Below are 20,632 nucleotides of genomic sequence, written 5' to 3' on the forward strand. Positions count from 1 at the left end.
CTGAAGCAACTCTTAAAAAATTGATGCGACTCGATGGATCGTACCACGACTATGAATTGTTTAATAAAGATCGATCTGTGTAATCATTCTGAACATTTAATCATGATATTAAATAGAATGATACCATATTGCACTATAAAAAGACCTTAAAGTATATGTTGTTTGAGACTTCAAAACTCCCTCGATACTTAGGCATCTACTAGGCTGAATCTTATGGACCCAGGCATCAGACTAACACATCAGAGAAGTAGTAGCCGAATCTTATGGACCCAGAAATCTTATTTCAAACACAGGAGCTTTGTTAAAAACATCACGATACAATGATTCAACTCCGAGATCTCTTCAACCGACATCACTTCACTTCACATGATAAAACATTGGTTGGTTCCAAATAAATATCCAACCATGGGATTTTTGAATTAACAAAAACAGTAACGATCTTAATGTCTAGCAGGCTGATAAAACATTATTCAGCTACGAACAAGAATAACAGGTGCAGACAATTAAACAGTTAAATATCCAACAACCAGACTCTGAATTAACAAAAAAACATTAATGATCTTAATGTCCAGCAGGCTGATAAACATCATACAGCTACGAACGAGAATAATAGGTTTAAAAAATTAAACAGTTGTTAATTTCAACGGCAGAATTCCAAGTTCGCTCATGCACATATAAATGATGCATCAGACACTGCAGAACAGGCGTCATCCAATTACATGCTTGCTGCTGCCAACACACGCAAACTTCATACATCACATTACAAACAGTGATTCCTATGCGCTGGACAAGAGCAATTCTTGATAGAGCCAAAAACACAAAGAGGATGTCATCCAGTAATTCCAGCCCCTCGTATCAATGAGATTTGTACAAGTATGTTAGCACAACACCTCAGTAAACTAGGGAGAAAAACCAAACTTTTAAGAGAAATACTACATTAGTTAGACCAATGCTCTATTCACTAAATAATCAATACAAATTACAAACCCTGGGGAAACTGTACAAGCGGGGATATATGCTGCTTTTAACAAAAACCAAACTCCCGTGGCTAAAAGGGGGCGCACTATGTGAGAACCAAAGAATGTGGTCAATAATTACTCCAGAAACAGAGGACTTGGAGTGGCCTGTTTCAGCCTTCCCACGAGCCTTGGAACACTGATGGCCGAGTCTTGAGCCAATGCATCATCTCCTTGTCCAATGGACACTTATTAAGAACAGCGTCCAGCATTGGACTGCCAAAAATTTTTGGGTTGCTCTTGAATAGCCATATACGATCTTTGGGCCACGGCCTTTGGGGCTCTTTTTCCTGTTACAACAATTAGCATGTTTCACCATTAGAACAGATGTAGCAGATAATAGTTTAGCATTATAATCAAGGATTGGCATGACATGGTGGCGCTAGGGATGTATGTCAATAGCTTTCAAGTATGGCATGGTACTGCAATGTGCCAATCAGGATGTGCAGACTGTCGCAGGCCAAAAATTGAACTAGGCATCACCTGCATTGGCATCACTATACATATTCATCATGGCACGTGTGGATCCATGAGACCAGCACAATCCTTGTTTTGAGTTGTCAGCATTAGCACAATGGCAAAGCCCAGTGTCTAAAGTGTCAAATAACTTCACAGATCTATAGATGTCTACATGATTGCTAAACAAAGAAGAGGCAAGAGTAAGAGAATTTTCCTTCACTATAAAAGCTGCTAATTTGTAGCTACATTTTACAAACTATTGAGCCTTATCAAAATTATATAAAATATGTCAAGTCTGTCAACTAATTTTATTTCATGCAATCAATAGGATAAGCATCGATAATGAAGGACAGGTAAAACAATATGCTGCCAAAGACACTCACCATTCGTGACAACATAAATCTCATGGTTCTTGGACCATAGACATGTTCTCGCAACGGCTTCTGAGACTTCGCATAGAAGGATGAGATGTTAGGCGGTGACAAGCAACCCTTGCAAGCTCTAGCTAATCTACAATCTGGGTCTGCATTCATCTGGCTATACCAATAGATCAACTGGCCTAAGCAATAATTCTCACCATAGGTTTTGCAGTACTCCTGGAAGCCTGACCCCATCTTATCAGCATACTTGGGACCCAAATCAAGAGGGCTGATGTAAACTGGGGGAGATTTAAAAGACTTGTACTCCTGCATGTTGTGCTTCAAATTGTCAAGATTGGCCCAAAAGAATAAATCGGTCATAAGTATTCTTAGTTTCCACTTGTAACCATTTGATGCACACTTACCCGGATCTTAAAAAAGACTTTTGTGTAGGCATATATGTGAATTAAGTCAGCAGCAGCATCATGCCGGCACTTGTAGGTACATGGAAGATTTCGCAACTCATCCCTCAACCTAGTAATAAATAAATAAAACTACATTGAGAACCTAAATACAAAATATACGAGAGAAAAATTGTACCAGGCAGGCACTAGGACTTACCATAATAATGACTTGCGGAGTTCAGTCTGAATGTTACTAGAACCAGATGGATCGTGGGCCTGAATCTTGGACTTGAGGTCACTAAGTAGATCTGCTTCCACATGTGGTGCCATGGAATGTAGCAGGTCCTCAACAAGGGAACCCTCCCCTTTCCACAGGACTGAAACCACACCTTCTGCGGTAAGCTTCTCAACTGGAGGTGGAGCTTTCTTCGGGTCCCCAAACATGCACCTCATGACATACCTTACCTGTAGTATAGTCCAAACAGAGCAAAAGTATGTTGTAGGTCATCAGCGTAACGCATATATTGTAAAGCTAAATATTTGCCTATGTACAAGTAACAATGTCTCCAAGTAGATTTCTGCTGTGAGTACTTTATTTGTAATGGGCAGAAATACTGAATCCTTTTCATCACTCCATAGATAAGTTGATAAGCCAATAATTTTTTTCGGCATTTCGGAATATGGTTAACCAACATATTAACTAATCGATTACGATAAACTAGATCGGATTTTATAGTTTTTCTCTTATGCAGCACCTGACATCACATGGGCATGAAGGATGTTAAATAATTAGCCAGAACATGAGGAATCAGATTCAAAATGCATATGTAGACAAAACTTGAACATTTTACAAGTATAACCAGAAAAATGCATTTTACAATTTAAGAAAAAAATTCAGAGACTATCTGTGGTTTGTCCACCATAGTTGTTTTTTAGCCAACATATCACTTGGTCATGCATAGAGTGACACTAACTTGTTAGATAAAATGGGATAAGAGTAAGACCAAAACAACCAGCACTATAAACATCCGGTCAAGCATTCCCCCTTCCAGTACAGGGTTGCAGAAAAATCTATCAAGAAAATACAAGAATCATACTACTAAACCGACGTCTACAGCTGGTGCCAAATTTCTAGAGAACCCAAATTCACACAAGAAAATGATTGCCATGGGACCTGAAAAACTAAGTTGTGGTAGGAGTCTCTACCTCTTAGGTCATAGGCTAAACTCAAGCAACAAGCAATCATAGAATAACAAAAAAGAAAAAGAAATAAGTACAAGTCTTTGAAAAGAATTGCACAGGAACTATATGCCAGATGTAAAAGGGAAGTTTCACTAAGTAGAAAATATCACCTTATCAAGAGTAAGTGCAATATTCTGAAGTCTTGCATTATAGACACCCTCAGCCTGACACATCCAAGAAAAAATTTGTGATTAGAGCAGATCAGACACAAATAAACAAGAGCATGAAAATTGGAGCTCAGCATGCACCTGAACCTCCGCATCATTCTTCTCGACCTCAAGACATATGTCTGAAAAGAATTTCCTCTTCTCCTCCAAATTATGCCTTAGAATTTCATCAGGCAGTTTTGTTCTCTCAAAATTAATAAACCTCACCTTCATTGATTGGAAAAATGAACATAAGACTAAAGACCAATTAGATATTGTGAGAAGCAATATGAAAAACATACAGCAAAAGTAACTACCAGATGAGCGGAGTAAGCAACGAGCCAATCAGGCAACCCAGCTAACAGACAAGTGCCCAGACCAGCCCTTCCTAGGTCAATATAATCATCTTGTGAAACAAAATTGGCTTCACAAGCCTCTAGTATTAGTTTATGACGGTCCAGTACTCCATGGCAATCCTTCAACACCTGATGCATGTACCCGGTCAGTGCAATCTCTTGCTTTCAGAAAAGATGATAGCCAATATTAATCAATGGAGCAGTTTCACTCAATAAATTGTTAAAATATTAATACGATTTTAGATGTAACAATAATTTTGCAACCAATGTTAATCAAGACATATATGCTGTGTAACTATAAGTTCACTCACCCAAAGACTCGACCTCCAAACGATTGAATGCTTTCGTAAAACATAAGCATGTATTCAGTGGAAAAATGTACATCTTAGTTGGTTAAAACATATTTATCAGGAGTAGATGAAAGCACATGCAAGACAAATACTACAAAGGAAGTGAAGAATGAGGTAGGAGACTACACTACAAAAGTTAAGGGTTAAAGGCATGACAAATCTCTCAAGTGAAGAAAGACGATGACCATGGTTATCAAGCCATAAAAAGAGTGAAATTTGAGGGAGTTAGAAAATAGTATAAGGATGATGTTGACTAGAAGCCAAATGGCATATTTAAGAGGGGAAATAAACATAATCAAGGTCACACAACCCTTAATCAAAATATTAATTAACACTTCATTAAAAAACCTCTTACAATAGACTAACTAGAATCCCTTATATAGGGTTCCAAGGAACCTGTTCACAGAAAAGAAATATACACCATATGTACTACAATTTGATTCTTCCTCTCTATCCGATCGATCTTCTTGTTGAAATCTTCTTTCCTTGATCAAACCTGGGCTGATTTCAGTACGACAAAAAATTGCAAACAGTTGGCAATCCTCTAGAAGTTTAATTCCATTAGTTCTCCAGAAAATCTGTAATTCAAAGTGATATATGACAATTTGAAAAATAGAAATTTGGCCAAGAACTCCACATAGACTTAAATATGAACCCAGAACTGACTCAAACCTGGAACTGAGCTACAGATGTTGACTAGAACTAAACCCAAACCATCACAACCTCAAACCAAGTCAAATCAGTCCAGGTTCATTGTATCTGGACACCTACCATAGATCAACAAAAAAATCATTCTGGATTCCAGAACAAAAAAATAGTAAACCAAGACTTTGACTCGCTAAATAAAATCTATAAACCAGAATTGCTCTAAAAACTATGGTTGTAAAACTAGTATATTCACAGCTTTTCTGGCCAGATTCAGTAACTGAAAAAGTGCCATGACTACATACTAATAAATAGAAAGAGAAGATATGTATGTGAATGGTAAAAGAGGAACATTTAAATATATTTAACAGCAGGACACACTCTCCCACACATACCTTCTCAAATGCTCCTTCTCCAGAAAGATTCAGATAGCTGCCTCTGCAAACTTGACTACCACATAAGCAAACTGATGCTTCATATTCTTCCTTACTCTGCACCAAAAAATAGATATAAATAAATGACATCCCATCTAGTTGAAGAGGATAAAATCTCTCCAGCATGATGCCAACCTCTGTCACAGAGTTGTAATCAAAAGTGATTTCTTCACCATAACCAATTGGTAGTAGAGAATATATTCCTATCTGGTATTGACCATCCACAGCGGTGACTCTGCTCCAAATAGAAATTGAAGATAACATTACTACAAGAATATGAATGTTCAGAGAAAAACTATATACACATAACTGAAACTGGTTTAAACAGAATGGAGTAATGAAATAATCCTATTAAAATCTCCATTTGGCCCCTCTAGTCAACCAACTCCAACAATGTGTAACATCAAGTAGTTGAATTTGTAATGGACTGAAAGGTGCCTAGAGAAAGGCACACATACAGCTCAAATACATTGGAGATGTATAACTCAGAAAGTTCTGTCAGCAATATGCTATCTTAATAACTACCAGTTCCTCAAACTATAAATTACATGTCATCATCTAAATTCCTGTATTGTCAATAAAAAAACTGCTTAATAAAGATTAAAAAAAAAACTGCAGTTCAATTGCCCATCAGAACATGTTCAATCGTAAAATCTAGTTAGGGATATTTATATCAATTTTCATTTTAAATAAAAGCTACTAAAACAAGCCAAAGTACATATACCCTAAATTTAATCAAGAGAAGCACTAATATATGGGCATGGGACCACAGCGTTCTTAAGATCTTATAAATCTCTCATCCTAGCTATTGTATAAACATTGTTCATTTAACAAGACTAAAATAAAAGATAATTTATTAGATACAAGCTCACTTAAACATCCAAGATCAGCTCTCCTGCTATGCACTGTCACGTTCAACTAGTCTGGACTTTTCCTAGAACAAAAGAACATGAAGAACCTTATGAAAAAGACCTTACTTTCTTACAAAAATGCAAAATGGAATTCACCATTAAATTAAAAGAAACTGTTGGGATATTCCCAACAAACCTTATACAATTTATCCATATGAACCTTCATTATGTAGAATGGCTCACTGCTTATGAAAGTTATCAATATAGCATTCAGACATATGTAAGCCTGTAAGCCAACTGGAGGAAAGCGCAAACAAGACAGAACTTACTTTGCTTCACAATTAGGCCTACAGGAGTGACAGATTCTGCTTGCATAATTTGCTTTGTGCATAGCATCAACAACAACCAAATCATACCCATCACTATCACCCTATTAATATTAAATAGCCAAGTCAGCTGTTTGAATGACAGGAACCAAGCGAGAATGAGGCGTGAAAAGTGTGTTAACCAAAGAAAGCACCTTTGGCCGCTCCAAATAAATGTTATAAAATTCAGGTGCTGGATCTTGACTATTTTTCTGTAAGGCCCTAATACCATCCTGCTTCTCAAACCATTTCCAAGCTGGATAGACCTGAAATATTAATGAAATTAAAAATGTCAACCTGAGTAACAACATAGGTACAAATTCATCACCCCAAAACTTCTTAGGAAGAAATTAAAACAAGACTAGTTTGTAAAAGTTGATAAAAGCAAAAGCAAACATAAAAGGTATATGAAGGAAAACAGCTGGAGACCCCCTTGGAAAACTCCACACATTTTTTTTCAACAAGCATTAAGTTCTGCATATACATTACTTACCTTAACTACAGTGAAATAGAGAATAACTAACATGGTTCGCCTTACTAGTCTATACCGGTATATTGATTAGATGTCGATATGATACGTATCGAGCTGTACCGAACTGTATCAAGGATACTGACACATGGTATATAAAGGTATACCAATGTATCGCCCATACCGATCTCCTATCAGACCGGTATGTACCGCCCGTACCAAGCGATATACCACGGTACGGTGAACCTTAATAACTGCCAACTTTATCCTCCACAAAAAAAAAATGGCGTTCAAGGAAACTTCCAACAAAATGATTCTCCATGGCCATACAAGTTTTCCAACATATCTGAACCAACATATAACTGATCTTGGTGTGAATAGTGATAATGCCCTAAACAAGGCTCAATGGTGACAAAGAATCTATGTAGAGAGCCCCAAAGAAGATTGTTGTTGTAGTACTTGAACCTAAAAAAGAACAATGTAAATCTTTCCAGAAGCTCCATATTCAGCTTCCAACAGCTATAAGATAGGAATATTCAAGCACAGATTTAAGACTTTAGATCAAATAGGTATGTAAGATGACAATATGAGATGTTACTTCTCAATATAATAATCACATAAAACCTTTTGGTATAAGCTAAATATTCTTCAAGTATCCTGACATGGTAATTTAGCACAAAAACAGAAGACTATTACTGTGAACCATGAACAAACACAAACATATAAGCACGAAACACTATCAGACTAAAATGCACGAGTTACAGACCAGCATTACAGCAATCTGAAAATTAACTAATGCCACATGAAAGGATTTGGAAGAATTATTGAAGACTCAAGTTGAAACAGCAACAGTTCCTGTGAAGGTTTCAAGTCCCGGATATCAGATCCATACCTGTGCCAGAATGATACAGGTCCGGTATGTATCGATGTAACAACCAAGGTATGCAATTCCGAATGGTACTGTCCGGTATGGGCGGTACATACCGGTCCGACAGCATACTAGTACGCGGATCGCCTGCTACCAGGCGGATCGTTTAAAAGTGCCCCGTATCGGACGATACAGGGCAATATCGGGCAGTAACTATCGAAATTTCAACCGTTACCGCCTGGCACAATTCGGTTTACCGCACTGTAACAATGCTACAGTGCTCCAACGCTCAAATTGACCATTGGAGCCCTTTCTCATAGTATTTAAACCCTTCTTCTCCCCTATTTCACTCTATTACATTCTCATACTTTCTTAAACTATCTCAAACTCTTTTTTTCTCACATTTGTGCTCTCCTAAATTCTACAAAAGAACACTCCATTACATTTTTATACTCTCCTAGACTCTACAAACTTTTTTTTTTCTCATATTTGTGCTCCTCTATTCAAATGATTTTTCTATAAATATTTCAATATTTACATAAGGACAATCCGTAATGGACTGAAATACGAACCTTGCATAAGATATTCTTCAAAGCCCGAAAAAGATATGTGATACTATTCTTATCTAATTTACATTGATTTTGCTAAACTTATGATATTACTATATTTATTTCTAACTTAAAAACTCTATCCTAACTTTTTTTTTATTTTCAAGTATTTTTGGAGGGTTGGTGTACCGCTCGATATGCCCTGGCATACCGCTCGGTACACGGTATCGTACCATAAGCCAACCTCGAAACATCTGTATGGTACGATATTGCATACCTTGATAATAACACATAGGAAGCCAGACGCTCAAGTGAAACAAAGATGGAAACGAGCTCGCAAATTATGAGCCCTAGAAGGCATCGGGCCTTTAAAAGAAAACAACAACAAATCATCTACCATTAAGAAATAAAAGGGACCGGACAGCATCTCGGTTCATGCCTAGATCGGTGAGTACCAGTCGGTACAAAGCAGTCAAGAGGAAATTGAGTTTCCTATGTCAAGAATTACTAAGAAAAAAAACATGTAAAAAGACTAAAGCAAACCATATGCTAATTTATCCATATAGTGACTTCAAATTTTGCTCCAGGACTGACCCAATTTTAGCTAATTTCTCTATCACCAAAAAAAGCAAGTGGAACAACCTACAGCATTAAGACAGTCATAGAACTGAATTGTAAGTTCCACATGAACCCCATCGGCCTATCCAATTGAAGAATGGGTGAGCTGATGAGGCAACACCAATTGTTGCTCTTTCATTTCCAAAAATCCAACTCAGGGCATCAAAGATGTGCATCAGCATGATAAAATATATTTTATCATATTTGTATCTTTCATTTTTTTTTCTAAATTTAAATTCTTAATCAACTTTTAGCCAATGCTAATTACACCAACTTGCTTTGAAAATATAGTGCAGACAACGAATACCTGGTTACAAAACTCTTGGAGATCTCATTTCAAAACACCCAAAAATCTCTACCTCAAGAGCTTTATATTCTTGTATTTCTGATGTGATATTTGATTATTTTCTACATCCTCTTCTCTTACATATAGCTTTGGTATTCTTCTGCATGTTTTGTATTTTTTCCTTATTTTCTTCCTCTTTTACAGCTTTCTTTATCATTTTCTTATTCCCCACATGTTCTTTTTTCTATTCTGTTGTCACTCAATAAGAAAGGAGGATCGGGATTCACCACCAAAAGAACATATATCTACTCAGAAAACTACAAATTTCCAAGGAAAAGAAAATTGTAGAAAAAAAACAACTTATATATATCAACGAGTGTATGACAACAGAAGCAGATATTGTAAAAAAAAGAATCTAATTCAAACAATTTTGCTAAATAGTTGGAAAAATTTTACATAACATCAGGAAGCAATTCACCCAGGTAATTTGACTGCATGAAAGAAATCAACAGCCAATGCACAAATCCTAATAGTTCAGACAAAAATCTGATGACTGAAAAAGTTTTGAAGAGCTGAAAGAACTAGCTATCGCATTTAACAGAAGGTATACACGAGCAAAATGACTTAAGCATATCAAGAGAAATATAACCAACAAAATCAAACAACAGACTAATTTCAAACATTAAGAAAAAGGTAAAGGTGACTGTTATAAAGTGGATTTAGATTGGAACAGCTAAACAGGTAAAATAGTTATCAACCACCTGCTTAATGATAGATAGGACAAATTGGTGAGAACAAAAAAGTATAAAGCATGAGATTGTATGTTATACTAGGATGACAGAAATATATAAATAATGTGTTAGATTAAAAAAAAATAAAGTTAACAAAGGATAATCCAGTTGACAAGCCAAATTACAATTAAACAAAATGGATTTATGATGATCATTTACTTTCCCAAAACCTAACATGAAACCTGAAGGATAAGGTCTAAGGGAGACAACAAATAGCAAATACATCTGAGATGGAACAACCCAGATTAGCATCATGTCACCAATAGTACTACTACTACATGTTCTTTTGTGCAGAAAAAACTAAAATGATTTGCAAAAGGCAGAGACACAAGATGATATATACAAGTCTCTACCACCATGTATAAATGAAAAAATCACATAAGAAAATGGAACCATGTTACCTCTCCCAAAAACTCAACAACAAAATCATCTTGTTCGAAACCTTCTTGCTTGTTGCAGACAACTCCAAGCCCCTAATATAACATATGAAAGGAGCAAAATGAACTTAGGATAAACAAACCAAATTGGCTTAGACAATGTAAGTAGTTTGTGCAGTAAAAAAACATACCTTTCTGTAAGCAACATAATTATCGTCAGGGCGACTCCGCATAGCCTTTAGGATGCCCTGGCACATTTTGATAGCTTGTCTGTCACCCACTTCCTCTGCATTCTTCAGCACTTCTTCAATAACGGGTTGCAAAGGATAAACCATTGGGGTATTACCGGTACCAGTAAAATGTCTGACTTGCTTATTCAATGTACGAAGAAGCGACTGACAAAGAAAACTCATGTAAAATCTGAATGCAACAAAGCAATAACAAAAAAGAGGACAACAGAAAAACATAAAAAGGCAAACTCCAGCATACCTCTTCTATGAATTTATGTCTATCTGCAAGGGGCCAGTCTGGTTCCTCTGGCATAGAATCCAGGAGGAGATTATGTGTATAAGGGTCTATTCCATACACTTCTTGCTCTAAAACTTCAACACCAAGCTTCTTCCTAGGTTTGTAGTCCTTGACCTCAGGAATTTCCATGTCTGACTCCTCGATACCACTCTTTTGTGCTAACAATTTTTCAGAATAATCATCAGGTAAAGCAACTTGCATCTTCCTTTGTACTTCCTCCTCATCTGCTACAATAAGATACTTGTCAATGACCTCATACTTTCTGGTAACTGGAGGAACCAGGCTTGCTTTTGTCATGCGAGCACCCCATTCACGGTCATCTGTCACCACTGACTCTGAGGACTCATCCATTTCCCCTTTTAAGTCCCACATTCCACTTCCTGAATGAATTTCCAAGTCGCTTTCTGTATCAGAAGCAGTACTCTCATCTTCACCTCTGTCATCCTCAGAGAAATCATTTCCATCATCTTCAGATGTTTCACTATCAGAATCCATCTCTCTCTTTTTTAATTTAGAGAGACTCCTTTTAATTTCACGATCAAATGCATAGGCTCTATAATCTGTTCCTCCATTGGCATAAGATGTGTTGATACCCCTATTTATGCTCTTCTTTTCACTCAAAACTTTGCTTTGTTTCTTTTTATATTTAGATTCAGAAAAATATGATCCTGCTTCAGAACCGTCTTTTACTGCCTTAATCAATTCGTCTCCTTGAATAATCAACCTTGGGTTCTCCAATCTCTTCACCAGTTGAATGAAAGACATGATAATCTTCCTCCTATCTACAGCGTCACCCTGGCTTTTTGATCTGTAGAAGTATGCAAATTTTAGGTAAAAAATCAGTACAAAAATATAAAAGAAAAGCTCCAGAGGCACACATATGTAGCAACATGTTCTGTTAGCAACAGGATATCTACATTGACAAGAATCCCCTAGAGCTACTTTTAAAAGTGGGTGAAAATAAAATAGCAGAACTCCATAAACACAGTTCAGCCGTCATTATAACTCATTAACAAATAATATGTTTCATTTCAAAGCCAAACATGTCATAAGAATCATTATCTTACTTAAACGCATCCCTGCACATTCGACTAATATCATCCTTGACAGAACTCAAGCCACGCCGAACATAATAACCACATCTCATCCTATCTTCGATTTTTGCAATCTGTAACATCAATTTAACATTAATGAGAACATATACAAGTCATTTTCACTAATAGCAGGTATTAAAAGTTTTATAATGAAAGACAAGAATTTAGGTAGTACTTTAGGCATAAAAAAATCAGACTTCTTTCCCTTCACAATGTCCTTCAAACTATTGGCAATAAACTCTTCCATCTTCTTATAACTGTTTTCAGACTTCCTGTGCAACCAATGCCGCATCTGTGCATCCCTTGACAGAAGTTCTGAGGACTTTCTAGCATCAAGTAACTTTGGTCGTTTGTAGAAGCCCTGCTTGAATTGGAGACTCGAAAAATCCTTCCTATCAATAGAATTCGACTCACTAATACCAAAATTTTCTAGATCGCCAGAATCATCTAGACAACCACTTAAGGACCTATAAGTTCTTGATATTAAGTAATTATTTTCTGTTATCTGCTTAAGGCTCCTTGTTTTTGAATAAGATTCCTCCTGATTTTTAGCTCCAAATGAACTTGATCTCTTTATCCAGTTTATATTTGGATATCTGAATTGTAATTCCTTAAATTGATTGCATCCTCTGATGTCGACATTAGCTATGTGCGGAAAGAGCTGAAGGATTCCTTCAAGAACACCAGCACTAACATTAAAGCACCCCTTTAAAACAAGAGACATAAGATTTTTCTTGCCATAACCACCCTGCAGAGCCAACTGAGATTAGTCACGTAACAAGCAAATAAATGTGTTAAGTGCAAGATACAAATGAAAATAAACCTACCATAAGACTTTGCAATACAGTATCAGTACATTTTGGTCCAACTGAGGACAAATCAACATGTCTGCATATACTCCTGTAGAAGTTAACTGACGCATTCCAGTGTTTACAAGTAGTAGCAGAGGAGAGAAGTGACTTCATATCACCTTTTAGAAAATGAAAGACCCTTGCTAGAATGTGACCATTCAACAGACCCCAGCTTCCATTCTCCGTCTGAGACGTAGCATTATCCTGAAAAATATCAGCCTCACCACATAAGTCTTCAAACGACCAATCATTCTTCTCATTGGATAGCAAAGCATCTTCTATTTCAGAGTCCTCATCACTTTCATCAACAAGAAATCTTGATCTTTTTCCTTCACGATATATCCCATCCTCTGCATAAGGGCAGAAAACTAAGCATAAGAAATCAGAGAAACAGATATCACATATATATATATGTATGTATATATATATACATACATATATATACATATATACATATATATATATATATATATACATATATATATATATATATATATATATATGAATTGCCCTCCTTAATATATGTCTGCATATTCATGTGTATTATTAGCTTATATACATATAAGTATATTTGCAAATGCTTATTGGTGATACCCCCTGAGATTATTCAAATGTGCAGTATCTTTTCACAGCCAAAATGAATGGGGCCTCGTTTCCTACACTAGTGATCAGTCTAAACTGTATGCTCAGGTGCATGTCAAACAATCATTCAGTACAAGCATTTCCAAGAAACTTCCTAGGTGGTAAAGGCATATAGAAAAGTGCAACAGAAGATGACAGCATGCTTTTCCATTAGAATGAAAACAAGAATCGAGAAACAAACCCGAGTTCCAGATATTGCTCACTGACAAATCGTGAGATAAAACAGCAGAGCTTTTTGTGATGGATGAGTTAAATGGAAAATGTTTATCCATTTCCTTCTTTGGTTGCTTCGCATTAATCCATGGATCCAAAACCTCACTTATAACAGCAGCAAACTCCCGGTTCTTATATGACCTCATGACAAGTTCATGTAGCTTTCCACGTGTATAGCCAATAAATTGAGGGTACAAGCTGTGAAATGAATGAGAAGCAGTACTCATGTTGTTACATGACAACTGCACAAGGGAAGATGAAGAAAATCTTGCAGTGGATGTCCTTGCTTCTTCTTCAGAGTTGACAGCTTCAGAAGACTTCAATTTCATGGTAATGGGAAGCCAAGTATTATCATTCTTCCGGAAAACACTGCTCTGCTCTAGGATAGCACCTTTACCTACTAACTCTTGCAACTCCAAATATGATAATGGTCCATGTTCATAACCAGCACCATCTAAATAGAACCAATCGCCCAGATCTACAGATAATTCATCAATAGTGCATATATGATCCTTTGGAATATTGAGTATAGTCCGGCATCTTTGCAAACTCTGAAAGTCATGTTCATGGAGCTTCCTTGAACGAGAGGAACCTTCATGAAGAGAATTCCTGTCACTACTAGAGTGAGACCTTGAAGATTTTGAAACATGCCGCTCACTGGTTTTGACTTTCATATGAGGTTCTATAGAACCTTGATCTTTCACAACACATGCATTAATCCGGACCACAGGTAGAATCGTACCCTTCACACCCCTAAGGGACAATGGCTTGGTTTGTGCTGATCTGCTAGCAACAGCACTTTTGCTTGGATCACTGGTGCTATCAGTATTATCATCTATTGACGAGAAAGCCCAAAGGGGCAGATCAAGCCTTTTGCTGCGGGAAGGATAGTAAAGATCATCTTTCCTGTGCCAACGGGGATCCTCGTGCCCAGATTTTGACATTTGACAAAGAGGATAGCTTTCATTGATGACAAGTTTCCGTCTATAAGATTTATCTTGACCAACCTCATCATTTCTCTTCCAGTCGCCACCTTTGCAAGACCACCTGCCAACAAACCAATCACTTGAACCACCACTAGGACCAGCATAATCCTTCCCAGAAGATGCAAAAACCGGTTTAATTTCACTGCTTTCTGTTGAGAAACCTTTAAAAACTCCACCAAATCCCTCCTCTCTTGGATATACGGATGGTGTTTGAGCTTTAAATCTTGAGAAACCTGCAAAAACACATACAGATTAGAAAAACCATTAGTTGCAGCATAAAAAAGAAAGTGTCAAAATGGAGCACACACCTGCTTCTCATAGTCTGTAAACCATTTATGTCAATTAATATTAAAAGGATCAAAGAAACGAAAAAAGGAAGCAAACAATAGCAGACTGAATTTCTTCAAACATAAGGGACAACCTCAAACAAAAAAGATTACATATTTGATCCATTTTCAATATCAGTCTTCCCCTTTCTTTTCAGGATCTACATCCATATTTCTTTTATATATATTCTGATTCTAATTTGTGGCAATTAAGGAAGAAGTTAAAAATAGAGAGAATCCAAACTGACCAATGAAATTGAAAAACACACACACACACACACACACACTAAGAAGGCTGACAAATCAGAAGCTTTTTCTTTTCTGGAATCCATGCTCCATATTTCACATGTGAAATCCATGAAATGTACCCATTGGAATAAGAAGAGAAAGAAAAAAGTTGAAAACAAAGGTTTAAAACAACCCAATGAAGAAATTGACCATTGCCCAGAAAAGATAAAGTGGAGGCAGGATAATCTAATCACTAGCTAACTTCCGTAACTCATATCACACACATGCCAAAATGAACTAAATTCATTTGAATAAGATAAACAAGGAATGCTACAAAATTTAAGAAAAGGATCACAAACAAATTTCCACACCAAAGGAAAGACAAATTAAAGGCTATGTAACAGATAATGTAATAAGGACAAAAAGTTTAGGGTGAAACCACAATAGAGGGAGGGAGAGAAAGAGAGGATAAAATATATGAAAACAAAAGGACAAACAGCTCAAGGTAAAACCACGTCACATAGAACTAAAAAAAGAGACAAGTAGAGAGAGAGAGAGAGAGAGAGAGAGGTCTTGCATGCATGTTTTTATATTTATTGAAAAAGAGGGAGGAGGAATTTTCTGTACCTTCAGATTGACCCCACTTTTCCCAATCTGCATGTTCAAATGTTGTATTCAGTGCTTCTGCAAGATTGTAAATGCCAACCAAGAAAAGGTTAATCATTGACATAAAACCTTGGGAGTATATAGAAATGCAATCAGATGAAATATGCTACAAGCATTTTACACCATTCTGGTTTGGGCCTCGTTTAGGTAGGATCTGGATCCAAACATGGACCAAGAACAGCCCTACTGTTGCTCTAACAGAAGGTCCAGTAAAAGATCAAGAAACACAAAATCAACAAAATTACCTCCGATAATCTCAAGCTCCTTTCCACCTACAATGGTGTAGCCACCCAACAAAGTTTCAACCCTCTCATCTATATGATAATCTTCCAAACATTCTGCTATGACTGGAGACTGCCCCTTAACTGCCTCCTTTTGCAGCAGCATAGAACTGGATGTTTCCTGACATATTATTCCAGCATCGACTAACAAATTCCCTGGGGCTTCTGGAGGGCTAGCCGTCTGGGTCACAACATCTGAAACAATAGAGGGCAAGTTCAAAGGCACCAAGGGGGAAGCAGCATTTTCAACAGTTACCCACCTGTCACTGTCAGCATGCTTTATCAAATGATCAGAAAGGAGGACCCCTTCATCAACCAATCGTCTGAGATCAACTAATTTTGAGGGTCCTTGTTCTATACCACAATGATCAAGATAAAACCACTTTCCAGCATCAAAATCAGATGTTATAGGATCTCGTGGCGGGGTGTCTGATATATCCATATCCTCTTCCATTGATGGTTCTTCAATAACCCCTAAAGGGGGAGAAGGAGGAGGTGGAGGAGCAGGTAACAGAGGAGGCGGCGGAAGAACTGGTGGTGGAGGAGGAGGTGGAGTCTCGCTGGAATGCCTACTTGAACTTTGGAACCGTTTTTCCTTATCGAGTCTGTCAATAGTGCTTCCGTCACAACTGCTCCTGCTTGGCTTATTCTTGAGAAAATCTTTTTCACTGTACTCCTTTCGTCCCAATCTCTCATCATGTCTGCTGGACTGCTGCTTTTCGCTACCTTGACTTTTCTTGTTTGATTCTCGGTGATCAGCAGAGTGCCGTTTGTCATGTGGTGACCGCTCCAAATGAGCTGGAGTTCGGTCTCGATGATCGTGGTGACGAGCTCGTTGACGTGGAGACCTATTAAAGCGACTTGGGGTATGATCCCTGTGATCAGAGTGGTGACTCTTTTCATGTGGAGATCGCTCCAAGCGACGAGGACTACGGTCCCTGTGATCAGCATGGTGGCTGCGCTCCTTTGGTGACCGCTCAGAATGGCCTGGGCTGCGGCCTTGCCTATCATGGCTACCTCGAGAAGAGAAGGATGGATCGTCATACCTAGAAGATGAGTACCTGCTGGATGATGGAACCTTCGATGTCGAAGATGATTCATTTCTATGTGACCTCTCCGGGTTAGTGGAACGACCAATCTCTTCAGATTTCCGATGAGTTCTTGAGCCTGACTGATCAGACAAATCAAAATGGTGCTTGTGGTTGCTGCTCTCAGACTCTATAGCTTGCCATTTATGCCACCTTCCCACCTTGCCCTCCCTGTCCCTGCTCCTTCCGTTGCTATTATCATGCTTAATCTCACCAGGTTCAACTTCAGAAACTCGTAAGCTTTTCTTAGCATCCCTCTCATGCACATTGCCATCCAATCTCGAAGAAGAAGACCTCTTCCTATGGTCGGAATCACACGGGCGTCTATCATTTCTCCGGTGACTATCCTCCAGGGAGCTCTGCTGACTGTTCTTCAATGATCTCTCTGTGACGTCACCCTTCTCCGAGTCCACCCTTCTTCCCCTGGTTGACTGATTCTGCGACTTCTCCAAATCTTGCCATCTCTTCCATTTATCTGGCACAAACTCACCCCTTTCTAGTTCTCTTCTATTTCGTCTGTCTGAAATGATTTCTCCCTTCTCCGCTTCATCTCTCCTCCGTCTATCTCCAACCTCCACTTCACTTTTCCGCCATTTCTTTGGAGCTGATTCCCCCTTCTCGAATTCCCCATTTCGAAGCTCCCCCTTCTCCAGTTCTCCGTTGTGCAACTCTCCCTCCTCCAACTCCCCCTTCCGATGCCTCTCCAGCTCGCCCTTCTCCAGCTCCCCCTTCTTGGCCCTTCTATCCAGTTCCAGACCTATTTCGGCACCCAACTCATCTTCCCTCTTGACCTCATCCCCCCTCTCGCCATTCCTCGTCTTCTTCTCCGCCCCAAAGGGATTCGAAGCAAGCACGCCTTTGCCCCCACAGAGTGACTCCGGAATCGGGAACCTCTCCATGATATGCTGCGAGGGTGCGCACGCGACTCCCCCCTCTCCCATGGAACTCCACCCGGAACCCTAAATGGGGTCCAGAGCCAGACCCGCGCCGCCAAAACCCTATCTTTCCACCGTTCCAGGACTGTCGATGCTCATCTCGCGGTTCGCAGTGCCCTCGGCTCCCAGCTCCAAGAATGAAAACCTAAACACACAAGCAACATTAAATATTTTCAATACCCAAAGAATGATGACGAATCAAGAACCAAGATCGACACAGATGCAACGGATTCCAACACGCCGGCATGGCGAATCCAAAATTCCGCATCGGAAACCCCATAATTCGTGCGGAAGCAGAAAGAGGAGGAGGGAAGGGGGTCGCCGGGGGGCTCACCAGTCGGAGAGTCGATGGAGCGAAGTCGTCGATCCGGAGATCTACGGCGGAGGTGCCCGGAAGGGCCGATCCGAGGGGCTTCTCGCTCGATAACTCCCTTTGCCTGCCTTCTCTGGCTCGCCGTTACCTTCTTGGCTCGGCCGCTCTAGGTGAGTCGCTGGCTCGCTCGCTCCCTCGCGATGGGGGGGAGAAGACGGAGTGCGAATAATGTTAAACTAATCGCGTCCCGTTTCGTGCTCGCGTAGTTATTTACATGTGTAGAATATGGACTTTACGGTATACCATACGGCGTAGGCGGTAAGCGTACCATCTGCTTGTATCTCGAATATGGCACTCTACGGTGCGGTCAACACGCAAGAAAACAAGAAAATAGTGCTTTTATATATATATATATATATATATATATATATATATATATATATATATATATATATATATATCTCTCTTCAAAGGCCAAAAATTATATATATATAGATACATATGTATCTTCAATGTTCTAAAATAACAGATTTGCCCCTCTAACATTTAATATGATATATAATATACCTCTTTCAAATATTTAAATTCTTTGTATATGTCAGTCGTGTGAGGATATGTTCAATAAACTCATGTTAATTAATTACTATTATAAGTATAGGAACCATTACTAATGAGTTTTAACAAAATTAAGCTTTAAAGTTCCAAAAATGCTACTATATTTTACAAAAAATATTAATTTATGAAGATAATTTTTAAGATAACTAATGTTTATTATGCTAAAGATGAGATTAGCTACAACCCTTTTATATGTTTTTTTGAGTGCCGCAATATATATATATATATATATATATATATATATATATATGTGTATATATATATATATATGTATATATGTATATATATGTATATATGTATATATATGTATATATGTATATATATTTATATGTATATATATATGTGTATATATATATATATATATATATATATAAATTATATTTAGTGCATTTAAAGGAATAAATATATAAACCATTGACTTTGAAGGGATTCACGTGCAATTTTGCCCCCAAAAAAAAAAGTTGACAAGAATGGGGTCCATAGATCTCTGTTCTTTTATCTCAATTGTTAAATACATTGCTACTCGTTTGAGCGGTAGGAGTAGGTCAAATGACTAACATGTCTTATTGCTATTTTGATTATGGTGGCCTTTAGAGTTTCGAAAATATTTAAATCATAAGTTGGAGATGGAGATATCACTTTAGGGTTTTTTTTTCCCATCATATACACCTATTTGTAGGTTATGAGGTCTTATAATAGCCTTCTAATTTTTCTGGTAAATATCTTTGTATAAATCTGCATGTCTTGTATCATACTTAATATTAATGATGATTTTATCTTTTTATGACCTATTTGAGAACATCATTATTATTAAAGCTAAAATAAACCTAATAATGTAACATCTTTCATTTTGTTGTCATCGTATGTATATTTTTTTTATGTTTATATATTAAAATATTATTTCTTAATATAAACTGTCAAATTATTCACTTATGATGTTGGAGATCAGGATTCGAGTTTAAAAAAAATATTTCTATATTTAGAAATAAGACTATGTATGTTGACTTTTCTTAAACTTCATATTACCGTATATTTCGAGATAAAACTATGTAAATTTAGAGGTAAAGTAGCATATATTTAAAAGTAATGCTATGTATATTGACCCTCTCCAGATCCTCCTAAAAGCTGTGTATATTGACTCTTCCCATATCTCACATTGGCGAGACCCTTATGCTGTGGGTACATCATTTAGTGCACTAGAAAGATGGTGATATCAGCCATTTTGAAGTCTTAATCTTCATATATAGTGAGCTTAAACGAATGATTATTTTAATTCATTTTG

The 20,632-nt window shown here is 37.6% G+C and overlaps 1 protein-coding gene across 3 annotated transcripts; it reads right to left on the reverse strand.

Moving 5' to 3' along the window:
• Positions 1 to 832: 832 nt before the first annotated feature.
• LOC135676498 (histone-lysine N-methyltransferase ATXR3-like) lies at positions 833 to 18,967 on the reverse strand. 3 transcript variants are annotated; one of them, XM_065187752.1, is made up of 22 exons: positions 18,757 to 18,967; positions 16,364 to 18,567; positions 16,080 to 16,136; positions 13,881 to 15,131; positions 13,034 to 13,407; positions 12,382 to 12,954; positions 12,180 to 12,280; positions 11,074 to 11,920; positions 10,776 to 10,979; positions 10,609 to 10,680; positions 6,783 to 6,893; positions 6,592 to 6,692; positions 5,547 to 5,646; positions 5,373 to 5,468; positions 3,944 to 4,111; positions 3,729 to 3,854; positions 3,591 to 3,644; positions 2,456 to 2,703; positions 2,260 to 2,368; positions 2,053 to 2,161; positions 1,859 to 1,924; positions 833 to 1,306 (listed from the first exon to the last, which is right to left on the reverse strand). In XM_065187752.1, exons 2-22 carry the CDS (start codon positions 18,426 to 18,428, stop codon positions 1,209 to 1,211), a joined length of 6,930 nt encoding a protein of 2,309 aa, XP_065043824.1. In that variant the 5' UTR covers positions 18,429 to 18,567; positions 18,757 to 18,967; the 3' UTR covers positions 833 to 1,208. The 3 variants fall into 3 exon arrangements, with proteins under 3 accessions (XP_065043824.1, XP_065043823.1, XP_065043825.1); XM_065187751.1 differs by having other exon boundaries at positions 1,859 to 2,161; XM_065187753.1 differs by lacking the exons at positions 833 to 1,306; positions 1,859 to 1,924; positions 2,053 to 2,161; ... (4 more) ...; positions 3,944 to 4,111; positions 5,373 to 5,468 and adding an exon at positions 6,284 to 6,345 and having other exon boundaries at positions 5,563 to 5,646.
• Between the last annotated feature and the right edge of the window lie 1,665 nt (positions 18,968 to 20,632).

This window comes from Musa acuminata, chromosome BXJ1-6 (assembly GCF_036884655.1).
Source record: "Musa acuminata AAA Group cultivar baxijiao chromosome BXJ1-6, Cavendish_Baxijiao_AAA, whole genome shotgun sequence".
Lineage (NCBI taxonomy): Eukaryota > Viridiplantae > Streptophyta > Magnoliopsida > Zingiberales > Musaceae > Musa > Musa acuminata.